At 44.2% G+C, this 27795-nt stretch overlaps 1 protein-coding gene and 1 long non-coding RNA gene across 5 annotated transcripts in view; one reads left to right on the forward strand and one right to left on the reverse strand.

Annotated features, from left to right (window-relative positions):
* BCR (BCR activator of RhoGEF and GTPase) overlaps window positions 1-24259 on the forward strand; it is a 97769-nt gene extending 73510 nt beyond the window's left edge. For all 3 annotated transcript variants that reach the window (XM_015644036.3, XM_015644034.1, XM_015644037.3), the window contains 14 exons: window positions 130-298; window positions 1603-1722; window positions 2585-2660; window positions 3251-3355; window positions 3939-4013; window positions 4475-4572; window positions 5224-5355; window positions 12337-12396; window positions 12530-12639; window positions 13455-13594; window positions 14512-14646; window positions 15211-15316; window positions 16115-16277; window positions 16987-24259. In XM_015644036.3, the coding sequence (XP_015499522.1) occupies window positions 130-298; window positions 1603-1722; window positions 2585-2660; window positions 3251-3355; window positions 3939-4013; window positions 4475-4572; window positions 5224-5355; window positions 12337-12396; window positions 12530-12639; window positions 13455-13594; window positions 14512-14646; window positions 15211-15316; window positions 16115-16277; window positions 16987-17076 (1579 nt within the window). In that variant the 3' untranslated portion in view covers window positions 17077-24259. The remainder of the gene's footprint in view (window positions 1-129; window positions 299-1602; window positions 1723-2584; window positions 2661-3250; window positions 3356-3938; window positions 4014-4474; window positions 4573-5223; window positions 5356-12336; window positions 12397-12529; window positions 12640-13454; window positions 13595-14511; window positions 14647-15210; window positions 15317-16114; window positions 16278-16986) is intronic.
* Window positions 292-27751, reverse strand: LOC107211691. 2 transcript variants are annotated; one of them, XR_004499518.1, is made up of 4 exons: window positions 27666-27751; window positions 25219-25377; window positions 8929-9010; window positions 292-855 (listed from the first exon to the last, which is right to left on the reverse strand). It is a non-coding gene; the product is annotated as an uncharacterized LOC107211691 (long non-coding RNA). The 2 variants fall into 2 exon arrangements; XR_001524270.1 differs by lacking the exon at window positions 292-855 and adding an exon at window positions 7572-7998.
* Window positions 27752-27795: the final 44 nt, after the last annotated feature.

A 27795-nucleotide genomic window follows, 5' to 3' on the forward strand; every position in this document is an offset into this window, starting at 1 on the left:
CTTTTTCCACATGGGAATCACAGTAAAGTTGGGCTGGTATCTTCATCTTCTGCACTATAGCGGGGAAGAATTGTGGGAAGGACACCAAACACCAGTAGTAGTAAAAGGTTTGGACCTACTGCCTTTCAGAAAAAGCCAACAATATGACTGCAAGTGGTACATCCCGCTCACTGACCTCAGTTTCCAAATGGTGGATGAGTCTGAGGCAGTGCCCAATATCCCACTGGTACCTGATGAGGAGCTGGATGCCATGAAGATCAAGATATCCCAGATCAAGAATGACATCCAGCGGGAAAAGGTAAAGGAGTTGAGCACTCTGTGGCAATGCAGACACAGGGTCTGTGCTCAGATGAGGTGCTGGTGGCAGCTCTCCCAGGGCTGCACAGTGTGGGGAGCCAGGCTGCAACAGACTCTTCAGCAGGGGCTTGTGATAGCCAGGTGCTTTCCTCATCCGAGTGCACAGCCTGGGTGATGCTGCCCTGGGAGGAGACAAAAAGACCCTGTGGCTGTACCCAGCAGCTCCTCTACTCAGCAAAACCACCTATGAGCATCCATGTGGAGGGCTGGGATCTTATGCTGCAGACATGAGAAGGACTGGGAGTGTTATTTGCCAAATTCTGGCTGTTAAATTATGATCCTGACAGTGATTTTGGTCAGGAGTCATATACTCTTGAATTTTAGCAGGCTCAGTTACGTCTTTGAAGCTTTTTCCTACTTCACTGACGTCAAAGCAGCAGCAAATGTGTAGAATCAGCAATTATGCTGAGTGGACAGTCAGACATGGACACAGTGTCTCTGGCCCAGGCTTCTTTTTGCTTGCAAGATATATTTTCTGAGATCTGTTAGATCCCAAACCTGAAAGAGAAATGAGAGTATGAATACTGGTGGTGTGTAGAGCAGGATATGAATAACATTGATCATGCTGTGGGAAGGTTATTCCCCACATTTCCAAAGAACATGCTTCTGCCTCTCAGCCCTGGCTGGCTTTCAAAGAGGGCTTCCTGGAAAAAGTAAGGTATTAGGAAGAACACTTTGTGGAAGCCTTTTACTCACCAGCTGCAGGTGTCTAAGATGAGTGCTTTGGTGCATCAGTGCTAAACAATACACATGGCTGGGTTTGGAATTGGATTTTATCCAGGAAAAAAACATATTTTTAGCCGAGCTCTGATGAAAATGGATCAGTGGGTGGTGAGCAGGAGAGTTCTGGGCAGCTTCTACAGAAGTTCCTTAAAGTCTCCTTAGTTAAGGACACTTGCAGGACCTGGCAGTGCTATGGCTGCCCAGTGATATGATGCTACTGCAGCCTCTGGAACAGAAAATACAGGGTACAGCTGGGACAGTGGCCACACACCTCTGCACTTCAGCTGCGACAGCTGGAATTGGGGAACAGAGCCCAGTCCAAGTGTAGAGATTCTGCAAATACCGCCTTTCTGAGCAGGTGGGAGTCCTGTGGATCCTATTGACAGCATTTCTTCTGCTCTGGGGCCATTTACCTACTCACAGGGTAGAGACTGTGGATTTCAAACTAGCAGTTAGCATAAACGGGGCTGGATTTGGAGAATAACACATGTCCTTTGTCTCTCTCTCTCCCACAATCTTCAGAGGGCCAATAAAGGCAGCAAGGTGATTGAGAGGTTGAAAAAGAAGCTCTCGGAGCAGGAATCCCTCCTACTGCTGATGTCTCCCAACATGGCCTTCCGGGTACACAATCGCAACGGCAAGGTGAGAGCACCCCTGTCACCCTCAGGCCAGAGATCGTGGTGACTTGTGTCTGTGACTGCATGTGCTCCTGCACAGGGAGGGCTTTGTGGCCTCTACTGTGTGTCCTCAGAGCACTTCCCAAGCAGCAGACACCTCGCTCTTGCTGTGCCAAAGGTTATGATGACATCCCATAAGGCTGTGACTAATTTGTGTACAAGACTGGCATTTAAGAAATAACCACAGAAATGAATCCCGTGTCTCATCACCAGTCCTGGTGGAGAAATAGGAACAGCCCTTCAGCAGAGATCCAGCTCTGCAGCAGCTTCCTCCTACACTGCCCTGTGGCTTCAAGGCTTGGCACACTCTGGGCAGTGTCCTCAAGGCTGCAGCTGCTCCTGACACGGTCATCCTGTGCCAGGGGTATTCCCTGCCCTGGCAGTGCTGTAACCTCTCCCTGTGGCCTTTCCATGCACATGGCAAGGGGGTCTCACAGGACTGTGTTACTGCTCAGTGAAAATCCATGAGCTGGTCACTGCTGCCTCACTGTCACTCCTTCATCAGTGTCTAGGCCTGTGCTGAAGGCTTTTGGCATTCCTGGTGCAGCTGAATTCCTGTTGTGAGGAATAGCATAAGCTGCCATGGGAGCTGCTGCAGGGCCACAGCTGCCCTTGGCAGGGTGGGGCTCTGTGAGCTCTCACTGTCCCTGTTGGTACATGAGCATGTTGCCAGAGTCCAGCCTGTCTTGACAGAGATGAGTGGCAGGAGTGCCAGAAGAACAGTCTGTCCTGCAGTTTGCACTGGGGGAGGGTGGGAGCAGGCAGGCCCTGGCCTCAGTGGTGCATCAAACTAATGCATACCCGATTTTCTTCTGTGTTCCTGGTAGAGTTACACATTCCTCATTTCATCAGACTATGAAAGAGCAGAGTGGAGGGAGAATATCCGGGAGCAGCAGAAGAAATGTGAGTATTCTTTAGCTGTCATTGGTACAAATACAGTGATCTTAAGAGAACAGGGCTCCAGAGGATCAGGTGGGACAGGATTCCCTGCCAAAACAGAGATCTGCATTGAAATCCACAGTGCAATATGGATGTCTCCTGTCTGAGTCTGTTTGGGGAACTGCTGTGGCCAGAGGTGAGGATTGTGCAGAGAGAGCACTTAGTAAGTAAATGTGTGTAGAGATTCTTCCATTTATCTGAGAGATCAGAGCTCAGTGCAATTCCACAGAGAGGGAAGAGCCTCCCCTTTTTTCCTGGCTCCATTCAAAAGAAACTTAGTTACTTTTATGGCATGGTGTTCTTGGCCTTGCAAGGAACTAAGAACCCCTGTATTTCATGTGAACCATCCTGAGACTTTACATGGAAGAATAACTAAATATGTCCCCAGTAGAGCTGGGCTGCAGCAGCAGCAGCAGCAGTATTGCCCTGAACACCTCAGTGCTGCTGCTCAGCATGGCCCAGGGAGCATATCCCCTGTGTGCCCAGGACGAGGGGTCATGCATCCAGCCTCTCCTTGGAATTTTTACTCCTCCCTCTTTCAATCTCTGTGGCAGGCTTTAAAAGCTTCTCCCTCACATCGGTGGAGCTCCAGATGCTGACAAACTCCTGTGTGAAGCTTCAGACAGTCCACAACATTCCCCTCACTATCAATAAGGAAGGTAAGACCTTAGGGTTTTGCTTTCACATGGTGCAGCTGCAGTGAAACTCTTCCCCTGCCTGATTTTGTGCTGTCCCCTAGAACTATGCTTACTGTTCCCTTTTGCTGCAGGTTACAGGCATCCTCCAGTATACATGAATCAACTATTAAATCGTCCTTGCATGCAGCTGTTGTGCAAGGTACTGGAGTGCCTGGTGGAGTCCTAGCCTGGGACAGCTTAGAGCTGTGTCTGAGAATCCTTTGGAACAACACTAGTTGGCCAAAATTGTGTCAGGGACCATCCTAAATTACTACTTCCCCTACCAGAGTAGACTTCGCCTCTGTAATTTACTTTTTCTCCTTAGAATTTCTTCCATGCTGTCTTGCTGATCCTAGAACTGTCACTGGAAAAGCCCCCTAGTGTCAGAAGCTATTACAGGTGCCAGCTGTGGAACAATCTCCTGTCTGGCTGAAGTGGTTGTTACGTGCTCCTGCCATCCTTTGGGACAGTTCACCCTCTGCTCATTAACCTGTGTTATATCAATCTCATCACTCACTCTTGGCTCCACTGTGAATGTAACAAATCTCTTGTGTCTTTTGTGCAGATGATGAATCCCCAGGTCTCTATGGATTCCTGAATGTCATTGTCCACTCTGCCACAGGATTCAAGCAAAGCTCAAGTGAGTTGCAGGAACTGGAAGTTCATACTCTTAACTCTCAAAAAGATCACCATCAAGGGTCCAGCACACAGCATTTATTGTTAGGCCTAGTCTGTTTGAGGTTTTAACCAGTGTTTGCTGATTACCCAGCTGCTCTAGGAACAAGTCAGCTCTTACCCTGAATTCTTTCAGCTGTATTTTGTTTCTCAATGAAAGAATGGAAGGTGTTATGTGACATCTAGAATTTTTGTTGGGAAGAAAGTGGTGTTAAAATTCAGGGAAATTACTTGATAGAAGGATCAAAAAAGGTGACAGAGCTTCTTGAGGACAGCTGGGCTGATGAAGGAACATATGTATGGGATGGTGTTACTGGTACTAAAACAGAGATGATAGAAATGAAGGCACCCTGTACAAGTGATTAATGCAAGTTAGGAGATTCTAGATACTTTTTAAACATTTTTGTCCCTGTCTCCCCTCCTCAGATTTGTACTGCACGTTAGAGGTGGATTCTTTTGGGTATTTTGTGAACAAGGCCAAAACAAGAGTTTACAGAGACACCACGGAGCCCAACTGGAATGAGGTAGGTTTGATTTTTCTTGATGTGACTTCTTCCACATGCCAAACATCAGAGCATGATGGAAAGAAGACCTGCCAATGGAAGAGGTTGCTGCATACTCAGTGCTTGTGCTGCATGTGCTGCTTCTCAGGAAACACTTTTCTGCCAGGTTCATTTGGCTGTCAGGGCTTGCAGAAGATTTTCTCTTGGATGAGCAGTAGTTAAACAAAGAGTCTTGTCCAGTATTTTAAACAGATGCATGCTTGATAATTCATTTAAAGACGCAAGTAAAAATATTTTGAAGGAGATGGTTTTGTTTGTTTGTTGAGAGGGTGAGAATTAGCTATAGACATTTTGCCTGTTTACAGCCAACTCAGACCTGCTGGTGAGCAAAATTTCTTACAAGGAAGGTGAGCAAATTTGTGTCTTTGAATAATGCTTTGCTGAGACATGTGAAACTTGGTGTTCATGTGAAACATCTTAGTTTCCAATTTGACCACCTTATAGATACAAAATACACTTTCAGCTTATTTCTAGACCAGTTCCGGTAGGGAGGAGGTTTTGGCCAGTCCTTAAGTGTTCTTCTGATGAGCGTTAAGGAGACTATATTGATTATTCTGAGACTGGTGTCCTGTTGTGATGCCAATTGTTCTTTCCTTTCCTGGTGCCCTGCAGGAGTTTGAGATTGAGCTGGAGGGCTCACAGACACTGCGGATTCTGTGCTATGAAAAGTGCTACAACAAAACCAAGCTCACCAAAGAGGATGGAGAGAGCACAGATCGCATCATGGGGAAAGGACAGATCCAGGTAAGACTGCTCAACTCATTCCTGATACCCTTACTGCAAAACATCACAGGACTTTTGAATCCTGGAGTTCACCACAGAGGTTTCTTTCTGCCTTCTGATTGTCTCAGCACTGAAGATTTTTCCCTCATATAGTGAGGTACACAGTGTTATTCACAGGCAGGAAATCAGCAGCTTTGTGCCCTGTGCCTGCTCCAGCATATTCCCTTATGGAATAGCTGCTCATTTTGATCTCTCATTTACCCATTAACTTCAAAACTTCCACAACAATGTATAGGAACTGCACTGCCCCTGGGCACTGGTGAGGATGCTTCATTTGTGACAGGAGGATGCAAGAACATCCTCTCTACTCTGTAAATCATGTGCAGAAAGGCTGCCATCTGTGTGTGCTGGAAGCTGATGGATGTGTTGGCCAGGCCCAGGGACAGCCTGACTGTCCTAGTGACTGCCATGCCCAGAGTGTGGCATCCATGACAGCAGGCAGCATCCGAGGAACATTTCCATTGCTGAGAGTCAGCCTGGGACTCTTTGTGTGGCAGTTGTGTAATAGAGTGGGGGAGGTGATGATTGTAAAGGGCTGCTGCTCTTGGAGAGCTGCTGTGATAGAGCACTAAAGCTGGATGATGTAGGAGAAATCAGGCCATGTGTGGAGGAAAACATGGGGAACATATGTCCCCCATCTTCTTCCAGTTTGTTGCTCTGTCTGTCCACAGCTTTAGGAGGGTGTTTAAATGCTTGCTCTGAAGGCACATTCTTTGTGTTGGAGTGGCTGTTGAACAGAACAGAGACCCTGCCCAGATAGCTTTTCCTTTCTGGCATGTTTTAAGATCTCACCAGTTCCCCTCCATTTAGGCCTGGCTGTCCATTTCCCTGTGGATGACAGCTTTCCCTGGCACTGGTCATGCAGGCCAAGGCCATTTGTGGGATTGCAGAAGCAGCTTGGGCTGAGGGTGGCCTGTGGGATCACATCCCACCTTTGGTGGGGTTCATTGCCTGAATGACTTTGATCAAGCCTCTTCTTTCCCTCTGTCCTGTTTTCAGGGAGAGCTTTTGTCTCAAATGCATGGTGGGATTTGGAAGGGAGCTCGTGTGCAGATCAATAAATGCCAGCACAGGGTATCTCCTGTGTGTGTGTCTCAGCTGACCAGAAATCCCTATGTCCCTTCAGCTAACAAAGGCTATTTTCCACGGAGCTGAGCAACTACAAAAGAGCAAGTTTTCAGCCCTGAAATGCCCTGGAGATTTGTGTGCACATAACAGAGAACCCTGAAATCACTGACCTGCTAAATTCTACAGATATTTACACAGAAATACTTAAAAAAAACCCAACAAACAAAATCTTTCCAATTTTTGGCAGTTTTTTCCTTCTCACAGCCATGGGCATTTTTATGTACAGAAATTATATATTCTGTAAATATATTTTATGCTTTAAGCAAAAATACTCTTTGATGGCAGTTAAATGTTAATTGCCTCTTGATTCTTTTAAAGACACCTAATTAGTGGGAAGGTTAAAAAAATCAATTAAAATGTTTTTAATTAATGTACAAATGTTGCATTCTGTTGTATTGGCATATTCAAAAGTTCTCTTTCTTTCTGTAAATCCCCTTTCCAATTTATTGCAAAGAAACTTGATGAATTGCCAGAGTAACCTCTTAATTTTCAGTGATTTCTGTCCCATCATGAATTTCAAACACAATTTCATTGTCGTGTGACAGTCTGGTGAGATTTTTGGGTTGATAAAAATTATTAAAAGTTTTGATTTTGGTTTAGTTCTATTTTTGAAGTAAACATCATTTCTCTATTAAGAAACCATAATAATGCAAAAACAAAATCTGATTTCAGCCTGTGACTAAAAGTTGGCAATGTTCTCCTAGGTGCTTTTATATCAAATTTTGTTTACCTGTAGTTTATCCTGAGCTTTCTGATTGTTGTTGCACTGTCATTATTCAGCCCAAGTCTGTCTGTCTGAAGGCCAGGTCTGTGAAGTTGGGTGGTGAGGATTCTTATTTCATAAATTCCCTCTAGTTAAAAACTCTGGGAACGTGAAGAGTCGTGCCTGCATCCTCATGTTTATAAAAGCAGAGAGGTTTCTCTGTTGGCTAAATTGCAGTGTATTGTTAAGCCATGTATTATTGTAAATACGCAACTTCCCACTACTGGGAATTCTGACTCACCAAATACTGAGCCTCAGTGATGAAGACAATCAAGGAGACGAGGACTGTTTTGGCTGTAAAAATGTTTATTAAATCTCTCCGTTACATTATGGCAGTGAAGGAAGGAAGGCTGGAAATTGGTTCATGTAGTCACAAGTTTCCAGGAATGGGCAGCAATTTTAATAGCTCCCATTGCTCATATTTTCTTTTCCTATGGAATGTTTTATTTGCCTGTCTTTATAGCCAGATGCAAGAGCTGCTTCTTTCCTGCCAGTCTGCAAGTTTTTTTATCTCTGAAACATAAAGCCATGAGGTTTTAGTGTGGGAGAACCTCTTGTAAATGTAGAAGTGAAGTCCTCAGCAGACCTGGGCACAGCAGTGCTGGGTGTGCAGCGTTGAACTGTCTGGCACACATGGCTGGGGCTCCTGGTGCACCCCAGGCATGAGAAATACTATTCCTGGGTACACTGGGAGACTGAAATTACTTGGGAGACTGAAAGAGAACGGAATAGACATCACATGATGGGAGGAAATGTGAGGTTTAGTTCAGCTGTGGGCATAAGCCCCTCTCATTGTGAGAAAAACCCTGGGCTTTTCTTTCTGCTGCTACCTTGCAGTCCATCTTTGGCACTTGGGCTGGCCCTTTGGCTCCTTGAAGTTTGCACTCCACATGACAGACACATGCCCATGTTTGGAGTGTAGCAGCCTTTTGTTTGGTGCTGAGACTGTACCTAAGTGGGCACATTTGTCAGCAGGACCAGCCTTGGGAACAGTGCTTGAGTGAAGTGATACTTCACTCTGTGATCCAGCTCCTCCCACTGGTGCCTCCTAAAAATGCCATTTCCTTTGTTGTTTTCTTTTTCTGCATGATCAGCTCAAGCGAAATATTTCCTTCTCCCTCACAGCAGTGCTGGAAAATCAGGGAGGATGTGACCTTAGATCACTCATTCTGTGGAGCAGCACCATTCCTCTGTTGCCTTGCAAAACAATCACTCTTATCTTAATTATCTGGGATGTCTCATAGCAGTGCCCATGGCTATTTCAGGCATTAAGTTGTTTTCTGTGTAAACCAGATTGTCCCATGCTGTACCTCCCAAGTGTTAACTTGGAAACCTTTTACTCACTCAAGCTTGTTTAAACAGTTTGCTGAAGCAGAACATTGTCCCAGCAATGAAAATAGGGGGGGGAAATGAAGAAGGCAGTGGGTCATGGCTAAAGGGTGATGGTGGGAAAGATTAACCTGTCAGTGGGGAGCTGTGAGAAGAATGGGGTTATGGCAGGACTGGGAGTTCCCAGCAGCAGTGAGACTTTGACAACATGTATGTCACATCAGTTACAATTCAAAATTGATGGAGTGTAAAGTTGCCTGGGAAATGTAATAAAGGGAAGAAGTAATGTGAGTGAATATATAAAACACACTAACCTTAATGTTCTGCAGTCCATGCTCTTTCATTTCTACTGAGGCTTCTTTGCTTTTCTCTCCCTTAGCATGCTTTCTTTTCTCTCTGGGAAAAAAGAAATCATCATCACGCTCTCTGTAGTGGTTCCCTAGAGCATAGACACCCGTCCTAGTGCCTGCCTTGCATTTGCCAGAGCAGCATCCCCAGTTTGCCTTTTTCCAAGTTCTCACCATGCTGCTGTGCAGTCTCAGCCTTTCCTGCCCACTGTGCCCTGTCTGAATTTAGTGCTGAGCTGCTACAAGGGCCAGAGACCTGCACTCAGAAACCCCTGTGGTGCTGAGCTGCTTTGTTCTCCTGTGTTTTGGGCAGGACACAGAGAGGTTTTGGCTTGATTCATTAGTGAATTTGGGGCTGTTGCTTGCCACTCCAAATACCAAAGGCCACAGGGGGACTGGAGGGAGCAGCAAACAGACAGCATGGTTGGTTTGTATTTCCCTGTTCAGCATGAGCTTTTGGTGGGGACTGTGCCCATGTGATACAGCCTGTGAGGGTTTAGCAGGTCTGTCCTATTTGCACAGAGCATGGAAACAACTCAGTGGCTCTCTTTCAATGGAGATGGGGCAGATCACTCAAACCAAGCAACTGTCTGGGGGAACTGTGTAGAGGAGCAGTAAATTCCACTGTCAAATGCAGACAGCAGTTGCACAGTCCCTGCTTGAGCTGGCACAGCTTGCTCAGAGCTGCCTCCCTTTGCCGTGCTGGCCGTGGATTGCATTATTCTACTCAGTGTCCCTTCTTTCAGGTCACTGATTTTCAAATTAGGCCAGAAGACAGCATGGCCCCATTTGTCCTCTGTGCTGGAGCATCATTCTTGCTAGCTCACTGTCCTCAGTGTGCTCTCTCCTTGCCTGCTCCAGCTGCCCTTTCCCTCTGTTGCTCTTCCTGGCCTCAGTAGGTCAGTCATCACTTGGGACCACGACTGCAGCTTGATTGAAGTCCCAGTGACAGTTCTTGGTTTCCTGTTGACTCTGTTATGTCCTACTGTGACTTACCAGACTGTTAGACCTGATCTTCCTGTCTCAGTGTTGCTGAGAGTTTATTCAAGCTTTGCTCTTTTAATAGCTTCCATCATTTTGCTTTGTTATTTAAAAAGCACCTTGGAGGAGTTTGGGGTTTTTCCCCTTAATTGCTGTTGTTATTGCCAGTGATTTATGCAGGGTTGGCTGGATCAGCCAGCCCTGGTGCCTGTTCTCCCTGGCTGTCCCATTCAGTACAAGCAGGAGTCAAACAGTAGGAGGGAGTTCAAAAACAAGGGAGCAAGAGGCAGCAGCAGGTACATGGAGGTTTATTCGTAGTCCTGGCTCAGCCCCAGCAGTTATCCAGTGAGGAAAAGTCTCTGTGAGCTCTCAGCATCACCAAGGAAAAGTCTTTGCGAGTTCTCAGCTCCAGCACTCTGCTTCTGCTTGTCCTTTGCAGCAGTGTCAAAGTCACTCTTGAGGCAGAGCAGGATGGTGTTTGGCTCATATGTTTCAACAGCTATTTACTTGCTTTTGTTTTGTGCAGTGGCAGGAATTCCCTGGTCATTACTGAGACATATCCAGTAATACCTGTTAGCTTAAATAAACTGTAACTGGAGTCTGCTGGACTCTTCCTTTAAAGTTTTTGGCAAATATTCAAACCTTCTTTCCCCTTTAGTCTTAAGCTATAAATAATATAGCTCCCTGCTATAAATAATACCCTCAGTGACTCCATTCTAAAAGCATATGGAAAACTGGTTCCCAGCAAGAGGATTGGCTGTGTCCATCAGCAGGGCCATTTTGGCAGCTTAACCAGATGACTCTTCAGAGCTGGAGATCAAGCTTTCAGGAATACTTAGCATGGTTGCTCCTCATAGGAAACCAGACACTTCAGAAATGGTTTCCTCTTGATTCTGGGAAAGAATTCAGTTGTTGAAAGAAGTCAAACTTCCAGCACGGAAGTGCAGGGTAGAACAGCCTAGAAACTGGCCAGCTCGTAGGGCTCTTGGCCAGCTCGTAGGGCTCTTGGCCAGCCCCACAGGCAGGGGCGGATCTGTTCTGCCGGAGTTAAAAGCGAACCCCCTTGGTGAGCAGTCCTGTGTTTGGGGTCGCTGAGGCACTGAAGCCAAGCACTGCTGCCCATTGGCCTCCTGGACCTCTGCACAATCCCAAAATGTGGGAGCTGCTGTTTACTGACAATTCCTTACAAGGGCTCTTCAGGAGTTTCTGCCGGCGTTGCACCTACAGGAGCCGGTCCAGTTCGACAGGGAAGCATGTGTGTGCTGGCAGCATCCCGCTGTGGGCTCACGTCCGTAACAGAGCGCGCAGGGATAAGGTTGGCCTCACTTGTTCTGTTGCTGCTGGGGTCTCTGCAGTGGGAGGAAGCAGGGAGGAACTTTGCTCTCTGCTGCTTGCCTTTCTTTGGGGAGTGGGGAAGGGCGTGGGTGGGCTTGTCTCTGTAGTTGTCACCAGCACTGGGCTGCTCTGTTGATGATCTGAGTGCAACCATGAGCGTGTCTGAGCTTTCCCAGAATTTCCTGCAGCTGCCATTGTTCCAGCATTTCCCTCCCCTGCCAGAGCTCTCTGGCCCTGCACAGGGCTCTGTGAGAGGGGGGAGCTGTGCTGCAAAGCAGCTCTGGTTATGACTATCTGTTTGCTGACAGCAGTAAACCCAAAACAGAGTTTGCTGCAGTTGCCTCTTCCTGTTCTTACTGTGCCTCTGTGTTCAAGAGCCAAGTGTTACAAAGCTGTCTCAGGAGGCACCGAATTTTTGCTTTGGCTGGTGCCAGTGGCTGATGAAGCCTCAGGGCAGACAGCTCCTCCTCTCTCTTGCCAGCCTCCCTGGAGCTCAGTGCCACTCCTCAGGCCTTCAGATGTGTTTGGGCTCTCCCAAGGCAGTAGTGGAACTGCTGGGTGGTGTTCTAGCACTTGAGCCAGCTTCTCCCCAGCCTCATCACTGTTCGCTTGAGATCAAGCAAAGCTGAAAATGAGAGATTGGAACTTGTTTGTGTTTAATGAGTGCTTGCAATAGCAGGGCCTGATGTTCTTCTTGCCTCTATGCTCAAATAGAAATTAAAAGGAATAGGCTGGTTGAGGGATAACTTTTCATGATTTCTCAGCAGATTCAAACAATGGTTGTTCTCCCTGAGGTTGCCTTTATAGTTGAGCAGACACTGCTCTCGTGTTGCTGGGTTTTCCATGTGTATGAACCCCCATCAGCCCTGTTTAGAGAACTGCACAGTATTCAAAACCTGGTTTCCTCTGAAACCAGGGAAACTTTGGAGTGTGGGTTATCCTATGGAAAAGAAACAACAAGGTAAAAGTGATCATGCTCTGCTCACTTGCAGAAGCCTTCCAGGCTAGCTGGTTTCTCTGAAGTCTGTTCCTAGCTCATGGGTAACTTCTGTTTTCCAGCTGGACCCACAGGCACTGCAGGACAAAGATTGGCAGCGCACAGTCATCTCAATGAATGGGGTAAGTGTGGCAAACAGAAATTAGCTCTGCTTCTGTACCTCCTGTGGGCTTTATTTCTTTGCTTTTCATTGCAGCATGAAAAAACAAAAAGGAGAAAATGTTTAAAAAGTAACAGCTGTTCTCTTTGGCTCAGGTGGAAGTGAAGCTATCAGTGAAGTTCACCAGTCGGGAGTTCAGCCTGAAAAGGATGCCGTCCCGCAAGCAGACCGGCGTGTTTGGGGTCAAGATTGCCATTGTCACCAAGTGAGCTGATGGGTCACATTTCTCCCTGTTGTGTTTCAGGAAGACAACTGACCAGTGGGGTGCACCTGCCTGTGTCCCCATGAGGGGTTTGGCAGTCCAAGCTGCTCCACTAGTGTAGGAGTGAAGATGTGGCTGCAGACAGGAGATGCTTTACAATCTTTGAGCTTCATTTTTTACAGAGATAAAAGCTAATGTGCACACAAGCCATTTACTGCCATCACTCCTCTGAATTCCAGAAATCCCCCTGGCCTTAGCCTTCTCTGTAGTTAGCTGACATGGTCACAAATTTCCAGAGCCACTGAACAGTGATGTTTCCTTTCCATAATCAAAAATGTTCAAGGTCTTTGAATCCCATTGTATTATTTTAACCCCTGATCTTTTGTCATGAATCATTTGCCAGCAGAAACCTGTTTGTTCTGTTGTACGGTTTGGGAAGTGTGGAATTTCCTTCCCATGGAATTTTATCAGTTTGAAAGCAACAGAGTTGCTATGTAACCAAGGGCTGTTTGGGAATCCTCTCTTTACCTGGGCTGAGTTGCAGGCTCTAGGGGCACTGGGACCTGGCCAAGAGCTCAAATGCTCAGGGAAGCTGCAGAACAGCCAGAGCCAGGCTGAGACAGTCAGAAAACCCTCTCCAGTTTTAAAAGGAGTTTTTCAGTTCAGTCCTGACTGCCTGCTCAGAATTCCTACCACTCCATTTTGCAGAAGAGGTTTGCACAAGGAAATGTTGGGGTGCTTGTAGCCATCCTGGCTGGCTGGGGAACAGGCATGGAGGGCCTGGGCTAAACTGAGCTCTTCTGTCTGGCTTTCTTCAGGAGAGAGAGGTCGAAGGTGCCGTACATTGTGCGGCAGTGCGTGGAGGAGATCGAGCGGCGCGGGATGGAGGAGGTGGGGATTTACCGCGTCTCTGGGGTTGCAACCGACATCCAGGCTTTGAAAGCTGCCTTTGATGTCAGTAAGTATTTGTCTGATTTTTCCCTTTGCTCTGTGAGAACCCACCTGAGCACCCTGTCAGGTGGCTGTGCTATTTTTAATCTTATGTGGCTGAACAAACATTAAGATGTAGAGATTCTCACTCAAGGAAAATAATTTTAACCCTGGCTGAATATTTTATTTACTGATATAACCCAGGAGATAGAACAGGATGGATCCTTGTACCAAACCATGCTTTTTTTATTCTTCCCAGTAGACATGAAACAATGGCTTTACCTGCCTTGCCAAATCTTTGTAAATAGTAGACACCTCTCTGGGGGGAAACATCAGCAATCAGAAGTCATAATTTCTTCACTGTTGCGAGGTGCCCAAATTAATAGAAATCCTTAAAGAATGTTAAAACAACTTTTTAAAATTCTGTTAAATGCCTGCTTAGACTGCTTTATGAAACCAGTGCTGGTTGGTGTTTAGTTTAGGGAGAGGGGATGGTTTTGTTGTTCTTAATAGTAACAAAACTGAAATATAAGCCCTGAATTGCCTTAGCTACACTCAACAGGGAGTTAGAGAATCTCAGAATCTCTTATTCTAAGCTGTTACGGGCAGGGAATTGGAATAACAACTGCTGTCAGTAATAAAAGTTGAAATGCATATAAATACAGACAAGTAGGGCTTGTTCAGATGAGGCTGGGGTCGCTGGCACAGCACAGCTAGCCCTGGGAGCGTGAGGTTCCCTGGCCTGATGTAAAGCAATGAAGTGTTTGCAATCATTTGTGCAGGGCTTCTCAGCTGGAAGGTTGCTCATTTAATCTGGAGAAATGTAAACAGGAAAACTCCCAGCTATTTGGGCAGAGACAAAAGATAAACAGACCCAAAGCAAGGAAAAGAAGGAATGCAAGGCCAGCAGTTCCTTTACCCTTCCTCTACTCTCCCCTCTTTCAGATAACAAGGATGTGTCAGTGATGATGAGTGAGATGGACGTTAATGCCATTGCAGGCACCCTCAAACTCTACTTCCGGGAGCTGCCGGAACCGCTCTTCACGGATGAACTGTACCCCAACTTCGCTGAAGGCATCGGTAGGTGCAGCACAAGGAACCCTGGAGACTCTTCTGTAGAAGGCTGCTCTTAAAGCATCATAAAACCCATATTTATGGTGTTGGACAAGCTGTGAGGGGAGTGGAACGGAGCTCAGAATGACATTGCCTTCCCACATGGTGCAATATGGGCGCTTGCCGTGCTGTTCTGCAAGCTGCAAAAGCCCAGGTTTCTGAAGGAGAGGTTCAGGCCAGAATGCCAGCCTGCCTGCTGGGGCTGTGTACAATCACTGCCCAGACAGGCTTCAGGGAAGCCCCCTTTGGAGGGGAGGGGGATGTGTACCTCATCTTATCTTGATGCAGAGAAAAACATCAATGATTGAAAGCCTCAAAGCACTTGAACTGCTTAAGAGAAAAGGATTCTTAATGCATTTGTGAAATAAAGGGACGAGATGCTGTGGGGTATTGATGTGCAACTGTGACCTTCCAGCCTATGAAGATGTAGTCACATTCCTTTTGGGACCATCCATACTGGTTGCCCTGGGACATGACTCAGTCAGATTCAAATTCCCTGCCTGTGGTGATCTCTTGTTCTCTGTCTTGTAGCACTTTCAGATCCTGTTGCAAAGGAGAGCTGTATGTTGAATCTGTTGCTATCACTTCCAGAACCCAACCTTGTGACATTCCTTTTCCTTCTGGACCATTTAAAAAGGTAATATGTGGTTCCTTGAGAATTTAATAGCCGGGCTATTTGAAAAGTGGAGCCTTTTCTTTAAATACCTGCTGAATCAGAGAAATGAAGAAGTATTTGCTGATCTGCTGTGAACGCTCATCAGATAACTATTGTCTCATACTCATTTAGTGAGGCAGTAAATCCTGAATTCCATTCCCACTCATACTGAAAAAGGATTCTGGATACTGGATACTGGAGGAAAGGAGTAACAAAAGAGTCAGGGCTTATCTATCACAAAAGCAAATTCTTGCTGAAATGTCACTGAGACTTCACCTGCATCAGGATACCAAGACCAGGAAAGGTTTTTGTATGAACCATGAGGCTTTGGCCATAGTTAAGGTCTAGGGGACCCTGTCTCAGAAGGTGTCTGAAATACAGTATGATCAATTTTTTTAATTCCAGCACTTTGCCTAACTGCAGTTGTCAGTTCCTTTTGTAGTGAAGTCTGTCTGATTTTGTCTATGCCTTTGTAATATGGATGTAACTGTGAAAAAGTATTGCCATGCATTTGACATTAATGCAATAAGCTGGCTTAATGCTTGCCCAGTGTGTTAATTCGCATAAGTATGTTGTACATACCAGAGACTGTCCCTGGAGACATGAAAGATCTTCTTAGGAGATTCTGGATTAAGATCCAGGAAATCTGGGCTCTAATTGTGTTTCTGCTGCAGACTTTTCTGCCCTTGGGCAAATACTTTAAACTTTGTGCCTCAGTTTCTCCTTCATAAAACTCAGATATTTATGAAGGTCTGCCTTGTGCTTTGTTTCTTCTCCCAGGGTTGCTGAGAGGGAAAGTGTGAACAAGATGTCCCTGCATAATCTTGCCACTGTCTTTGGACCAACACTGCTCAGACCTTCAGAGAAGGACAGTAAAATCCCTGCTAACCCAACCCAGCCCATCACAATGACTGACAGCTGGTCACTAGAAGTCATGTCCCAGGTAAAATCTTGAATATGCCATTCCATCTTGTGAAGACACTTTCTCAGAAAGCACAGTCCTGTGGCATGCCTGGCTCAGTGACCCCACTGGGTTTTCATGGTCATTTTTTGGATAAACATAAAACAACTTTTACCCTCCCAAAGGCATTTTAGCCTGTCTGTAGGACAGTGTTCCTTCACGCAGATCATTTGCATCTGTATGAATACAGCTCCTTTTTCATGAAGGAATGTCTGTGTGTGCTTGTGCATGGGAACAGTTTTTGGGGAGTTGTGTCCCAGCACCATGCTGCTGGCCTGGGATAAAAGAATCAACAGTGTTTCCACAATGCTCCTTGGCACTTAAACCACCTTCACTGATACACAACAAAATTCTTTAGCCACTGCTGCCTTTGAAGGCTATGCAGAGGACTGGAGCACTCAGTGACAGAGCCTGTGTCACTGAGTCAGACTGGTTTCTCTGTTGTGTAATGGCAAATTCTAGATTGAATTTTTTCTGTGCTGGAACCACCAGCACCATTATTCCACCTGGAATTTATAGAGTGTCTCTGAAGCACTGCAAGTTCTACTATTTCTAGTGCTGTTATACAGTGTATTAAATACACAGCTGCTAGATTTCCCAGAGAGAGCTGTATCACCAGCTCTCACATAGCCATGATGAGAATGAGTTTTTACAGGGCTTTATTAAATTACCTTGTAATTTCTCTTTCCAGGTTCAAGTTCTTCTGTACTTCCTGCAGCTAGAGACTATCCCTACCCCAGACAGCAAGAGGCAAAGCATTCTCTTTTCCACAGAGGTGTAGGTGCCTGTGGTACCAACAGGACACAAACTGCTTTTGGCATAACTGTCACCCTGGGAAAAAGATGAGTGGTGTTTCCTGGGACTGGCCTGTTCCTGTGCTGGGGAATTCCAGCCCTCAATGCTTCTGCTGTTTAACCAGACACAAGCTGGAGAGAATGGAGAAAAAACCCCCTTGTGCTGGCAGAACCAGAACCGACCGGAGACGGAGCTGTGCGGAGTCTCCACTAGAAGGAGCAATAGACACTTGGACAAATGCACCAGGGAGTGCAGTGATTATTCTTGTTGGGAATGTGACAGAAGGTATTCCTCATTTTATGGATTTAATTTATCATAAAGAAACTTCAAGATTTCTACTGGACCACTTGATAGGACACCCCTTTTTGGGAGAGGGGGCATTAAAGGATATATCACAACTGTGTCTTTAATAACTGCTGTTTTTCAAGTACTGTTTGAGGCCACAAAAAATAGCATTGCTTTGCAAGAGGAAGGAGAAGAGAAGGGATCTAAAATTCTCTCCACAGAAATTCAAGTCTTGATATGAATATGGTTCTAAATCAAAATGTTTTACATACAGCTAGAACTTTTGTCTGGTTGGGAGCTAGGTTTGGTTGGTTTTTTTTTGGTTTGTATGGCTTTTTGGCTTACCCAGCCCTTCTCATAGAAATGTTTGTACACCCCAGGGAAGGAGATGCCCTGCTCTTGCCTATGTTGCACTTCTGATGGGTTTTGTTGGGTTGAGACAGACTCAACAAAATTAAGTAAGTAAATACAGCAAATTAAAGAGAGGCAGGGAGGATAATAGTCAGTGATTCTTTTGTTTGTTTGCTTATAAAAGCAGGGGCAATATTATCCAGGAAGGATTTCTATATTCCTTAGACCCCACCAAACTTAATAAAAATTAATTGGGAAGACTATTAATTCCCAATACTCCAAAGAAAAGACATTATCTCTGCAAAAGTAACTGAAGAATTTGTGGATTTAAAAAAAAAAAAAGTCAATGGCTCTCAGTTTGGCTGGCTGCTTACTCCAGACTTTTATCAGAACATCTTTTTTGTGATACTTGAATTTTTGGAGGCTTTGTACATTGTTTCTACAAGAGTCTTTTTCTGATAGATACAAACACTCTGAAAAAATGCCAGAATGTACTTTATGGACAATCTAGCAAGTAGCATGCATTGTGGATTCTCCAGAAATTCCAACTCTGTTTTAATTAGGAGCAGTGGAGAAATTTCTGTGGAACTCCATCTAACAAAAGATCTGGCCAAACACCAATTTTGTATTTCCCTCCCTAAATCAGTTGAAGTTACAGGGGTGGAAAAGGCAGCAGTATTTGTCCAGGGAATTGAAACTGCAGAATCTAATTGCTGGTATCCAGAGCTGGCATTCTGGCTCTGAAGCAGATGTGCCAAACATCCTGGGGGTGGGAGTGATGCCATTTTCCTAAACTATTCCAGCCCCCACTACTCCTACCCAGCTATGCAGCATCCATTTAGTGGCATCTGTCCATCATCATCCTGGCAAGAAGAAAAGTACAGCTGGAAGACAAGGGAAGGAATTGGCACAAAAAGGGGAGGGAGGGACAGATTTTGAAAGATTGGTAGGGTCAGGTTGTCAACATCATTTGGAGGGAAATATGACACAGACAGCAACTCTTGTGCTGAATTGCACATTTTCTGCTGGGTGATCTGCAAACTCAAAAAAAAATAGCAAAGAAGTATTTAAAGCAAATAGAGAAAAATAAAGGGAAATGATTTTGTAGTCACTGTAATTCTGACTGCTGCAGAATATTAGAAATTATTGTACTGTGAAGTTGCGAAATCAGAAAGGAAAAAAATATAAATTTCAATTTTGTGAGTATATCAATATTTTGCATGCTTTGTAAGGATTCTTATAGGAATTTAATATTGCTTAGTATCCCTCCCTCCTTAGGTCTGGGAGCAAACCTCTTTGTAATGTAATGTACAACTAGAAATTCCTTCTCTCTTGTATGTATTTCCATGACATTCCAACTTCTGAACCCGCAAAAAAGAAAAAACTGTGTGTAGTAGGAGGTGCTTTTTGGGGGAGGGAGGGAATGAAGGCAAGGAAACTTGAAGGCTTAAGATTTTGATTTTTTTAATTTTAATTTTCATTTTTTGCCTGTTTGAAGGTAAAAATAAGTCACAATCCTGAAAAAGCATTGACTTGAGCCATGTCCTGCAGAACAGTAAAGCATTCTCTGTGTTTGTTTCTCTGTATTTGTTCTCCCTTTTCCCCAGCAGCTCTACAGCAATCCTTGCACTCCTGCCTGCTCCCACTCGGGGGATGGCCCTGAGGCAGGAGCACTGCTGATGACTTCAGGGAAAAGGGGAAAAAACCCAAGCTACACCTGGTGCTTGGTGATAGCCTTTTCCTTTGGTGTTTGGAATCTGTGGCTGCTCCTTGCAGTGTTGAAACTGGAAAGCAATACCATAATGACTGTGCCAATTTACTTTTGCCCAAGTTTTTAATTTTTATTTATATAGGAAGTTAATTTTAATATTAAATTACAGATCTATAGTATGTAACCATGAGAAAATTGCTTTTGCTTTGGTTACTGTGACAGGTTGTTGCTGTCAGTCTCTCATTACAATGCTCAGTTCTAATGTAATGTTATCTAACATGCAGGCATGTGGATCAGGGAAAAAAAGTTAATTTAACTTAACCCATTAATTATTTCTGTTAAGTATGAATATGTTTTCCCCAAAGCTGGTAATTTTGGGCTGGAAAAGATAGTGGATCATATTGCTGATGATGAAATCATGGACTGATTTGAAATACGAGAATTGATTTCTTGAGTTTCCTTTAATTTTGCAAATAATTTTTTTTTCCAATAGTCTTATGTTTTTAGAAATTAAGTATTTCCAAAAGGCTTTTATGTTTTGGTTGTTTTTTCCCCAGGGATGTTGGTTGGGGTTTTTTGTTTGTTTGGAGGGGTTTTTTTGTGTTTTGGGGTTTATTTTTACTTTTTTATTTTTTAGTAAGCCTTATCATCCTTAAACAAAAAGGGAAATGCAAAACTTGGCTTTAGAAAAGGCCTTCTGATTTCTCCTTTTATACATTCCCTTGTGAGTTGTGTCAGAAAACTGAACTCTTTTAATTTTCTGTGTTAAAAGGTACAATATAAACAACACAAGAGCAAACTAGGAAAAAGTTACCCTTTATGTGTGCACTTGGAGATTTTACTCCTTCAGTTTCTAATGTATTGGAGAGACTTTTCTACAAATGTTGCTTTCAGGAACAGGAATCTGAAATGTTTAAATTTTCAGCTAAGGAAATTCAAGTGATTAGGATAGTCTGTGTCTCTCCAGTTTAAGGAGGGAAATAAGCATCAGTTTTCCTGGCATTTAGAAACTACTTAAAATTCTTGTGGTTTTTTTTTAACACTGAATAAGTTTTTAAGTAAAATTTTAAGAAGTTAAGCAAATGAAGGGAAAAGTTTTCAAAGATGGACAAGAAATAATAGTTACTAGCTCAGAGTCAGCTTTGTGTTTGCGTGTGCTTTGTATGGGAGGGAAGTATTGGAAACCAAATTTAAATACATCCACTCAAATGCTGCTGGTGTTCTTTATTCTTGCACATTTTTAACAAGTTGAGGTAGTAGCTAAGCTATTTCAGGCTGTATTTTAATGCTGCTATTTTTCAGTGTATCAGCTAAGGGCAAAATCCAGCAGTGTGGTGCCTGTCCTTGCCGGTGCCCACTGCGTGCCTGGGCTCTGGCTGTCATCGCACGCACGCGGAATTGTCCGGCCCTTGTGGTGCTGGCCATGAGGTGGTGGAACCACAGAGGATATTTATGGGAGGTGCAGGATTTTTACAGTTTATTAGTTCTACCTGTTTAAAACTGTTTTATGGTTGTTTCTGTTAGTTTTCTATGAGTTATTTAAACAAATGGACTGTTCCTTAAGGCAGATGTGGATCTCCAGATTAGTTTGTCACCTGTGTAACACTGGAAGGTATCACAATGTGTTCATTTACCTTAATGTGCCATTCTTGCAAGTGTGTATGAAATGTAAACTGACCAGTGTGGTTTTAAAAATGTTTAAAGTCTCATGGCAAAACCCCAACCTTCTCCAATTCCTCACTAGGTAATCCTTTTGTTTCAGTGCTTGATCACCTATTGGGATAACTTTATCAGATGTGGCATTCTTCTTATGGAAATTTTAGTATGAAATGGGAAATGTTTTAAGAAAAACTTCCCCTTTTTACTTTAATTCAAGATGACAGGGACTTAAAATAACAGAAGACCAAAATATTTGTGCAGGAACTTGGGGGTTCCTTGGGGAAACTTGGGGGCTTTCTTATTTTGTTCCTTGAAGAAGAAAAATCTGAAAGGGCAATTCCTAGATACAATCAAATTAATCAAATTCTTATAGTCACTTGTTTATGCCCTTTTAAATTTCTACTCCAGCGATGTTTTTCTTTGTAGACTTTGCTAAAATTGTCCTACTACTAGTAGAGAAAAATAAGCATGGTACCATTCCCTTCCTTTAACACAGGGCCTGTACAACTGAGATACTGGAGCCTTGGACTAGTATTAGCAATTCTCCATCGTGAACTAGGATGAAACAAATGTTCATGTGTGTTCTATGAACGTTCTAATTGGATAGAATTAAATCCATGGATTGCCCTTAAAATCAACAGAAGCTATAAAGGAAGCACTTATGGTTAATAGTCTGTTCCTTAACCATCTTTAGGGAAAACCAACATAAGTGGAAAAGGGAAGCAAAATTAGGAATTGCTCAAGATCACATTGTTTGGGACTAGAATGAGGTTCTCATTTTGAGTTCCAGAAGGTGGCTCATGCCCTAGATAACTCAGCAAAGGCTCTCTTGCCAGTAAATAAACATGAATACGGGAATGCCAGGAATTTATCTACAGCAGCCTCACAGTTCTGATGTGCTGCAACTCCTCTTTCTTGCTCGTGAACATTCACAGTTCAGTGCTAAGAAAGCAAAGCTTACCACTTGCTCTCTACCATTTCCCCCTGAGGCAGCAGCTATAGCACAGGTATGTTATCATAGGTGAACCACCACCACAAGGAAGTAAAAAGCTCCCAGAACCACAAAGTTGGACTATTGTTTAAGCTAGAAGTCTGGTTTTAGGTTGCAAGGATGAAATGCCACAACAACTGTAATGACAGAAGAATTGGGGCAATAGGACCAAAGCAAACCTGAGTGTACGTGTTGTCTCGATTTTCCTGTCCGTGACCATATAATTAGATTTATGCCTTTTGGGTTAAGCAAATTAATAAATGCTCTTGATGAGAATTATTAAATTATTAAATTACCTAGTTTGCCTCTACTGTTGATTCTCTTTGTGTTACCATCTTACAGTGACATTGCTGGAGACCACTGCAAAACATGCAGAGGTTTTTGCATCATTTTTTTCCTGCTGCCATGTTTCACCTCAGAGTAAGACAGACCCCTCCTTTGCCAACAGAACCACTTCACATCTTTCTGCACTGTAGCAACTATCACACTGAGAAGTTTAGTTTGTAGCAGAGCTAGAGAGCAGAGCCCTGGAGATAATTAAAACATTTTCAGTCTTCTTGTGCTGAGTGGACCAGGTACTGCTGAAGTTCAGGGCTGTGTTGTGAGCTAAGTAAAATTCTATTATTGACAGCTGTTCAAGTATATTTAGGAATTAATATAATTACAGAATGCCCAACTAGCAGAAGTGTTTGCTCTACTGCTTTGTCTTAATCACAATCATGTTCAAATCCTCTTGTCAAAAATGGTTCACTAGCATACAGAAAAATTTATTTTGTGCTAGAGCTTTTGCTTTTGTAACTGCTGTGGTCTTTCCCCCACATGGTAGGATGTTCTGAGGCATTCTACAGATGAACTGTTTCTGTAGTCTGCAGAATGATTTACACCACACCGCATTTTATATCCCTGTGGATGTACAAAAGGGCAGGCTTGTGTACAAAACAGCTTCCTGCCTGCAAGGAGACTCCAGCAGCTTCCTGAACATGACCCCAAGCGAGGGTCACAGCAGGTCCAGCCCACCAGAGAGCAGAGGCCCTGCTGCTGCTTGGGTGCTCCCATCTCCCCTGGGGCAGTTTGATGAGGCTCAGAGGCAGTTGTGAATTCCTTCTTACTGCACCCAACCAAGTGATCAAATGCTGATTTAGGATAGCTCAAAATTCCTCTATTTCAGTCCCATTTTGAGAGAAACAGGGACAATGGTAATTTGGGATTATACAAATAGCTGAAAACGCATCTGTATCTAAAACCTATTTCATATATAGTAGATGGCAATGTAAAAGCTGCTATAGCAAAAGGTCATTTCTCCACAAGAGCCTTTTCCACTCCCTGCCTTCTTTACTGCTTCTCACAGCCTAAAAGAAGTCTTGTCTTAGGTTTCACAGTCACATAGAAAGCTTGCAGAATCCTGGATAAAACTTAGCTATGCAGGGACCAATGTTTCACAAGTACTAAAAGTGACTACCAAGGTAGCAAAAAGAGGGTAAGGTATTATTATGTTGGGCTAACTGAAAAGCATCACAATGAAATGGTGAATTTAGAAGTGATCTCAGAGCAGGACACTGAAATGTTGTCCTGTCTGTGTCTGTCCAGCAAAAAATAAACAACTCAGCCTTCTCTTGCCTATGTAAGTGGTGTAGTTCGTTCTTATCTCTAGTATTATAAGTGTTTATAATCCATGAAGAATTCCAAGGAAAGGAGTTAAGACTATTTATTTAAATATAAATACAATTAAATTATATAATTAGTCCTAAATTATCAGATGTAGGAGACAAACAACTTGTTATTGTTTGGATAATTTTGGGTTTCATCAGAGCTAATACAGTTGGCATTATTTTAAACACTACCATGTTAGGGAGTCAGTTTCTGACAATTTATCCTGCTGTTGCTAGTGCTTCAGTATCTCATAGTGCTCTGTTTTTGGGAAAGAAAATCTAATCCCAGTAATTTAATATGGAAAAGTGGTGGAACCATACTGCTAAACACCTCTCAGTTTAGGCCCAAAGAGAAGGGGAAAGGGAAAAATTGTCATTCTGGATTTTTTATTTTTTTTTAAACTTTCTGAGAAAAGTGGTATGAAAAAGGGATCCAAGAACTGTATTTGGGGGAAAAATGTCTTAAGGCATTTGTAGCCTTTCTTTGTAAACAATGTTAAATAAAATCTCCTGTATCTATGTCCTCAGGTTCTTTTGGTCTTATTTAGATAAAAGTGGGCCTGCATTACACTGAATGTGTGAATTGCATTCAGCTGAGTTTGCTGGGGGCATGGAATTTAACACTGCTGTTTCAAAATAAAAGCTGCTTCTTGATTTACAAGGCAAAAGCTGTATCACCTAAAATCTAGAGCTTAGAAAACTAAGCTGAAACAACTTGAATGTGTGGAAATACTTTACATGGAAGACAGAGAAATAGCTGAGCAACCCAGTCCATGTTCAGATCTGTATGAATCCTTTTGTAGTTCTGTTTCAAAACCCAGCCCATCTCAAGCTTTGTCAACTTTTCATTTGTGTGCAGAACACTTGCACTGTAGTTAGTATTTACTAAGAAATCAGCTCTGGCCTCCAGTCCTTCAAACACTGCATGAAATTAGTGGGATTTTGTAGGAATCAGTGTGGAAACTGAACCAGTTATTTAAATAAAATTAACTTGGTGCTTTATTTAAATATTGTTTAAATTATTAATGTAATTAAAGTACATTTATGTTTGAATACAGTCCAAATTTAATATAATATATAAACCTTTCTACAATAAAAAGATACCTGCTTGAAAGCTCTCTAGCCCATTTCATTAAGTGGGGATCACAACGGTTACAGGGCTCCATTGCAAGGTTGGAAGTAGATAAAATGTAACTAACTGACTGGAGTGTTTAAAACTACACTGAGTGTCATGCTTACCCCTGAACTGGACAAAGGAGGGGAAACGCGATGACTATTACTAATACTCCTGACCAGTGGTGTGGCTGTATAATATAAAATCGTTTTCCAATAGCATTGATGTGGAATTCTTCTGCCAAATGGTTCTCCCTCTACCAGAAAGTGAACCCTTAAAGTGCAACCACATGGAACAGCAGCCCCTGGATAAGCCTGGAAGGGATTGTGTCCTGCACCAGGCACTCTGCACCCACAACCAGCTCTTACCGTGTCCAGATCTCTGCTGACTGCCAGCCTGGAGCATCCCAGCCTCTCCTCCTGGGTGCTTTTCCCCAACTGAAGGCCTCAGGTGAGCAGAGCTGCTCCGGGCTCGAGCTGGCCTGGCACGAAGGCCTGAGCAAAGCAGCCGGCACACACCCGCGGCACCTGGAATGAGAGGGAGCAAATGAAACCTAAGGCTGGAGCAGGATGAAAAAGAACATAATAACAACGGGATGTTCTGTGCAAATTGCTTCACCTGAGCAGGTGTCTTTCCATTTTCCAGACAGCCCTGAGGCTTGGACAGGCTGCCCTGGGGCAGCAGCTCCCCTGAGGCCTGTGGGATACAGCTGTCAGTGTGAGGCAGGATCAGCCGTCCCTGCCTGATCCCGGAGAGACATTTGTCTGCTCTTTGTTAGAAGCCTCCAGTTATGGAGATTCTGTAATCCTCTGGGGCAGTCGAACCCAGAGCATAACCACAATGAGAGAGCTTTCCTAGCAGACAGCTGAACCACTCTGCACACATTTCAGCACACAATACTGCAATTTAACGCATTTTTTTTCAGTGACCTTTTCAGTTCCAGAACCAAGATCCAAGGCATATGCACTGTCAGCTAGCAGCTTGTTCATTAATTCACTGAGCTGAGCGACTGCTTCCTGCTGCAAAACAGAAAGCTGAGCCCTTTGTGGGCTACTGTGAGAAATACGTTGTACAAAACAAATGCAGTCACTTTTCACATCCTAAATACATAAGTAGTGCTACTGAAATGCCATCTTTTTAGCTGGTAACTTAAAAATCAATCCAAAGGTAGAAACACAGGACAACATTTTGCTGAAGGTGTCATGGAGCAGAAAATCTGGCAGAATGACACTGGTCATCCTGTAGGAAAATAAACATCAGGATTATTACTTAAGCATAAAGGAGCATTTCATTGTCAAACGAGTACACCGTGTCTGTGCAGCTGCCTGCCAGGGGAATCCCACCAGGTAGGAGCAAGGACAGTGACAGAGAAATGAACAGGGAAGGACGTCTCAATGAAATTGACTTTGTAAGACACAGAAGTTTTTCCACCACGTAAATCAAAACTATGTTGCAGTATCTGGCAGCATACATCCTGCCAGTTTTACAGGGAATTCTGACGTCACAGAGATATCATTTACTTTGATTTATAATGTTAAAAATTTAACCTCACCAAAGATAATGAGGGAACTGTAAATCATACTTGCCTTACCAGTCTGCAACCTACAAATTCTGTATTCCTGTGAATTCTGTTCCTATGAATTCTAGGAAGGAATGTACCTCAAGGGAGAACATGCAACTCAATCTTACACTGAAATGTTTCTTTTGTTAAAACAGCTGAGTTGCTGTTGAGAGAGAAGCTTTAACCTAAATAGAGGAAAACTTTTTCAGGGATGTGTCAAATCAGCACATTTTCTTCATTACTGTGTTCATAGCACTTCCCAGACAGTGCCTGTAAATACAAACTCTGCTTATACCTCCCACCAAAGCACCCACGCTGCAATTTAGGGTTATTAACTTCAGTTGCTGGTTATTCATGACAAGTCAAACATCCTGTACAGTGATGGGCTACAAAGCTGAGCTTAGTTTAGTGCGTTTGAAGGGAGCTCAGACTCTGAAAGCTTGTGTGCGTGCACATGAGCTCTTGTACCCTAAGAAGGCAAAGCTATTTCCTACCACAATGTGCTGGTTTTGGCTGGGGTAGAGTTGATTTTCTTCAAGGTGGCTGGTATGGGCTATATTTTGGGATTGTGCTGAACACAGTGAAGAAAACTCTAGCCCATTTAAGCCACTACACACATTTAAACATCTACTTCTCACTCGAATGAAAAGCTACAATTCTAGATCTGGACAGTAAGGCACAGGTTTAGAAGACCCAGAGCCTTCCTCCCCCCCACTTACGTTTCCAGCACTGTGTGCCCTTGGTGCCAGAGCTTAAAATATTCATTTTTTATTCATATTTTTTTTTACCAGTCCCAGATGCGGGCCCTGGGCTGTTGTCGCCCTCCCGCCCTCAGACGGGCAAGGTGGAAGGGTGTGGAGCACAAGTGCGATGAGGAACGGCTGAGGGAGCTGGGGGGGTTCGGCCTGGAGAAAAGGAGGCTCGGGGGGGACCTTATGTCCCTCCACAACTCCCTGGCAAGAGGCTGCGGCCGTGAGGGGTCGGGGTCTGCTCCCGTGAACAAGGGACAGGATGAGAGAAAACGGCCTCAAGCTGCGCCAGGGGAGGTGCAGGTTGAACGTGAAGAGTAATTTCCCCACAGAAAGGTTTATCAGACATCGGAACGTGCTGCCCTGGGAGGTGATGGAGTAACCGTGCCGGGACGTGTTTAAGGAAAGACTGAACGTGGCGCTCAGTTCATGGCCACATTCTAGACGACCCGGTGGAGTTGGGTCAGTGATTGGGCTCGACACCTCAGAGTGCTTCCCTCCCTACCTGATGCCGGTACCCCGCGGTTCCGAGGTTCAGGTGCGGAGCAGCCCCGCCCTGAGGGAGGGGAGGGAGGGCGGGGCCGCCCCGCGCACGCGCCGCCCGTGCCCGCGCCCCGCCCTTTCCCCTCACGGGC

Source organism: Parus major, chromosome 15 (genome assembly GCF_001522545.3).
Source record: "Parus major isolate Abel chromosome 15, Parus_major1.1, whole genome shotgun sequence".
NCBI classification, from domain to species: Eukaryota; Metazoa; Chordata; class Aves; order Passeriformes; family Paridae; genus Parus; species Parus major.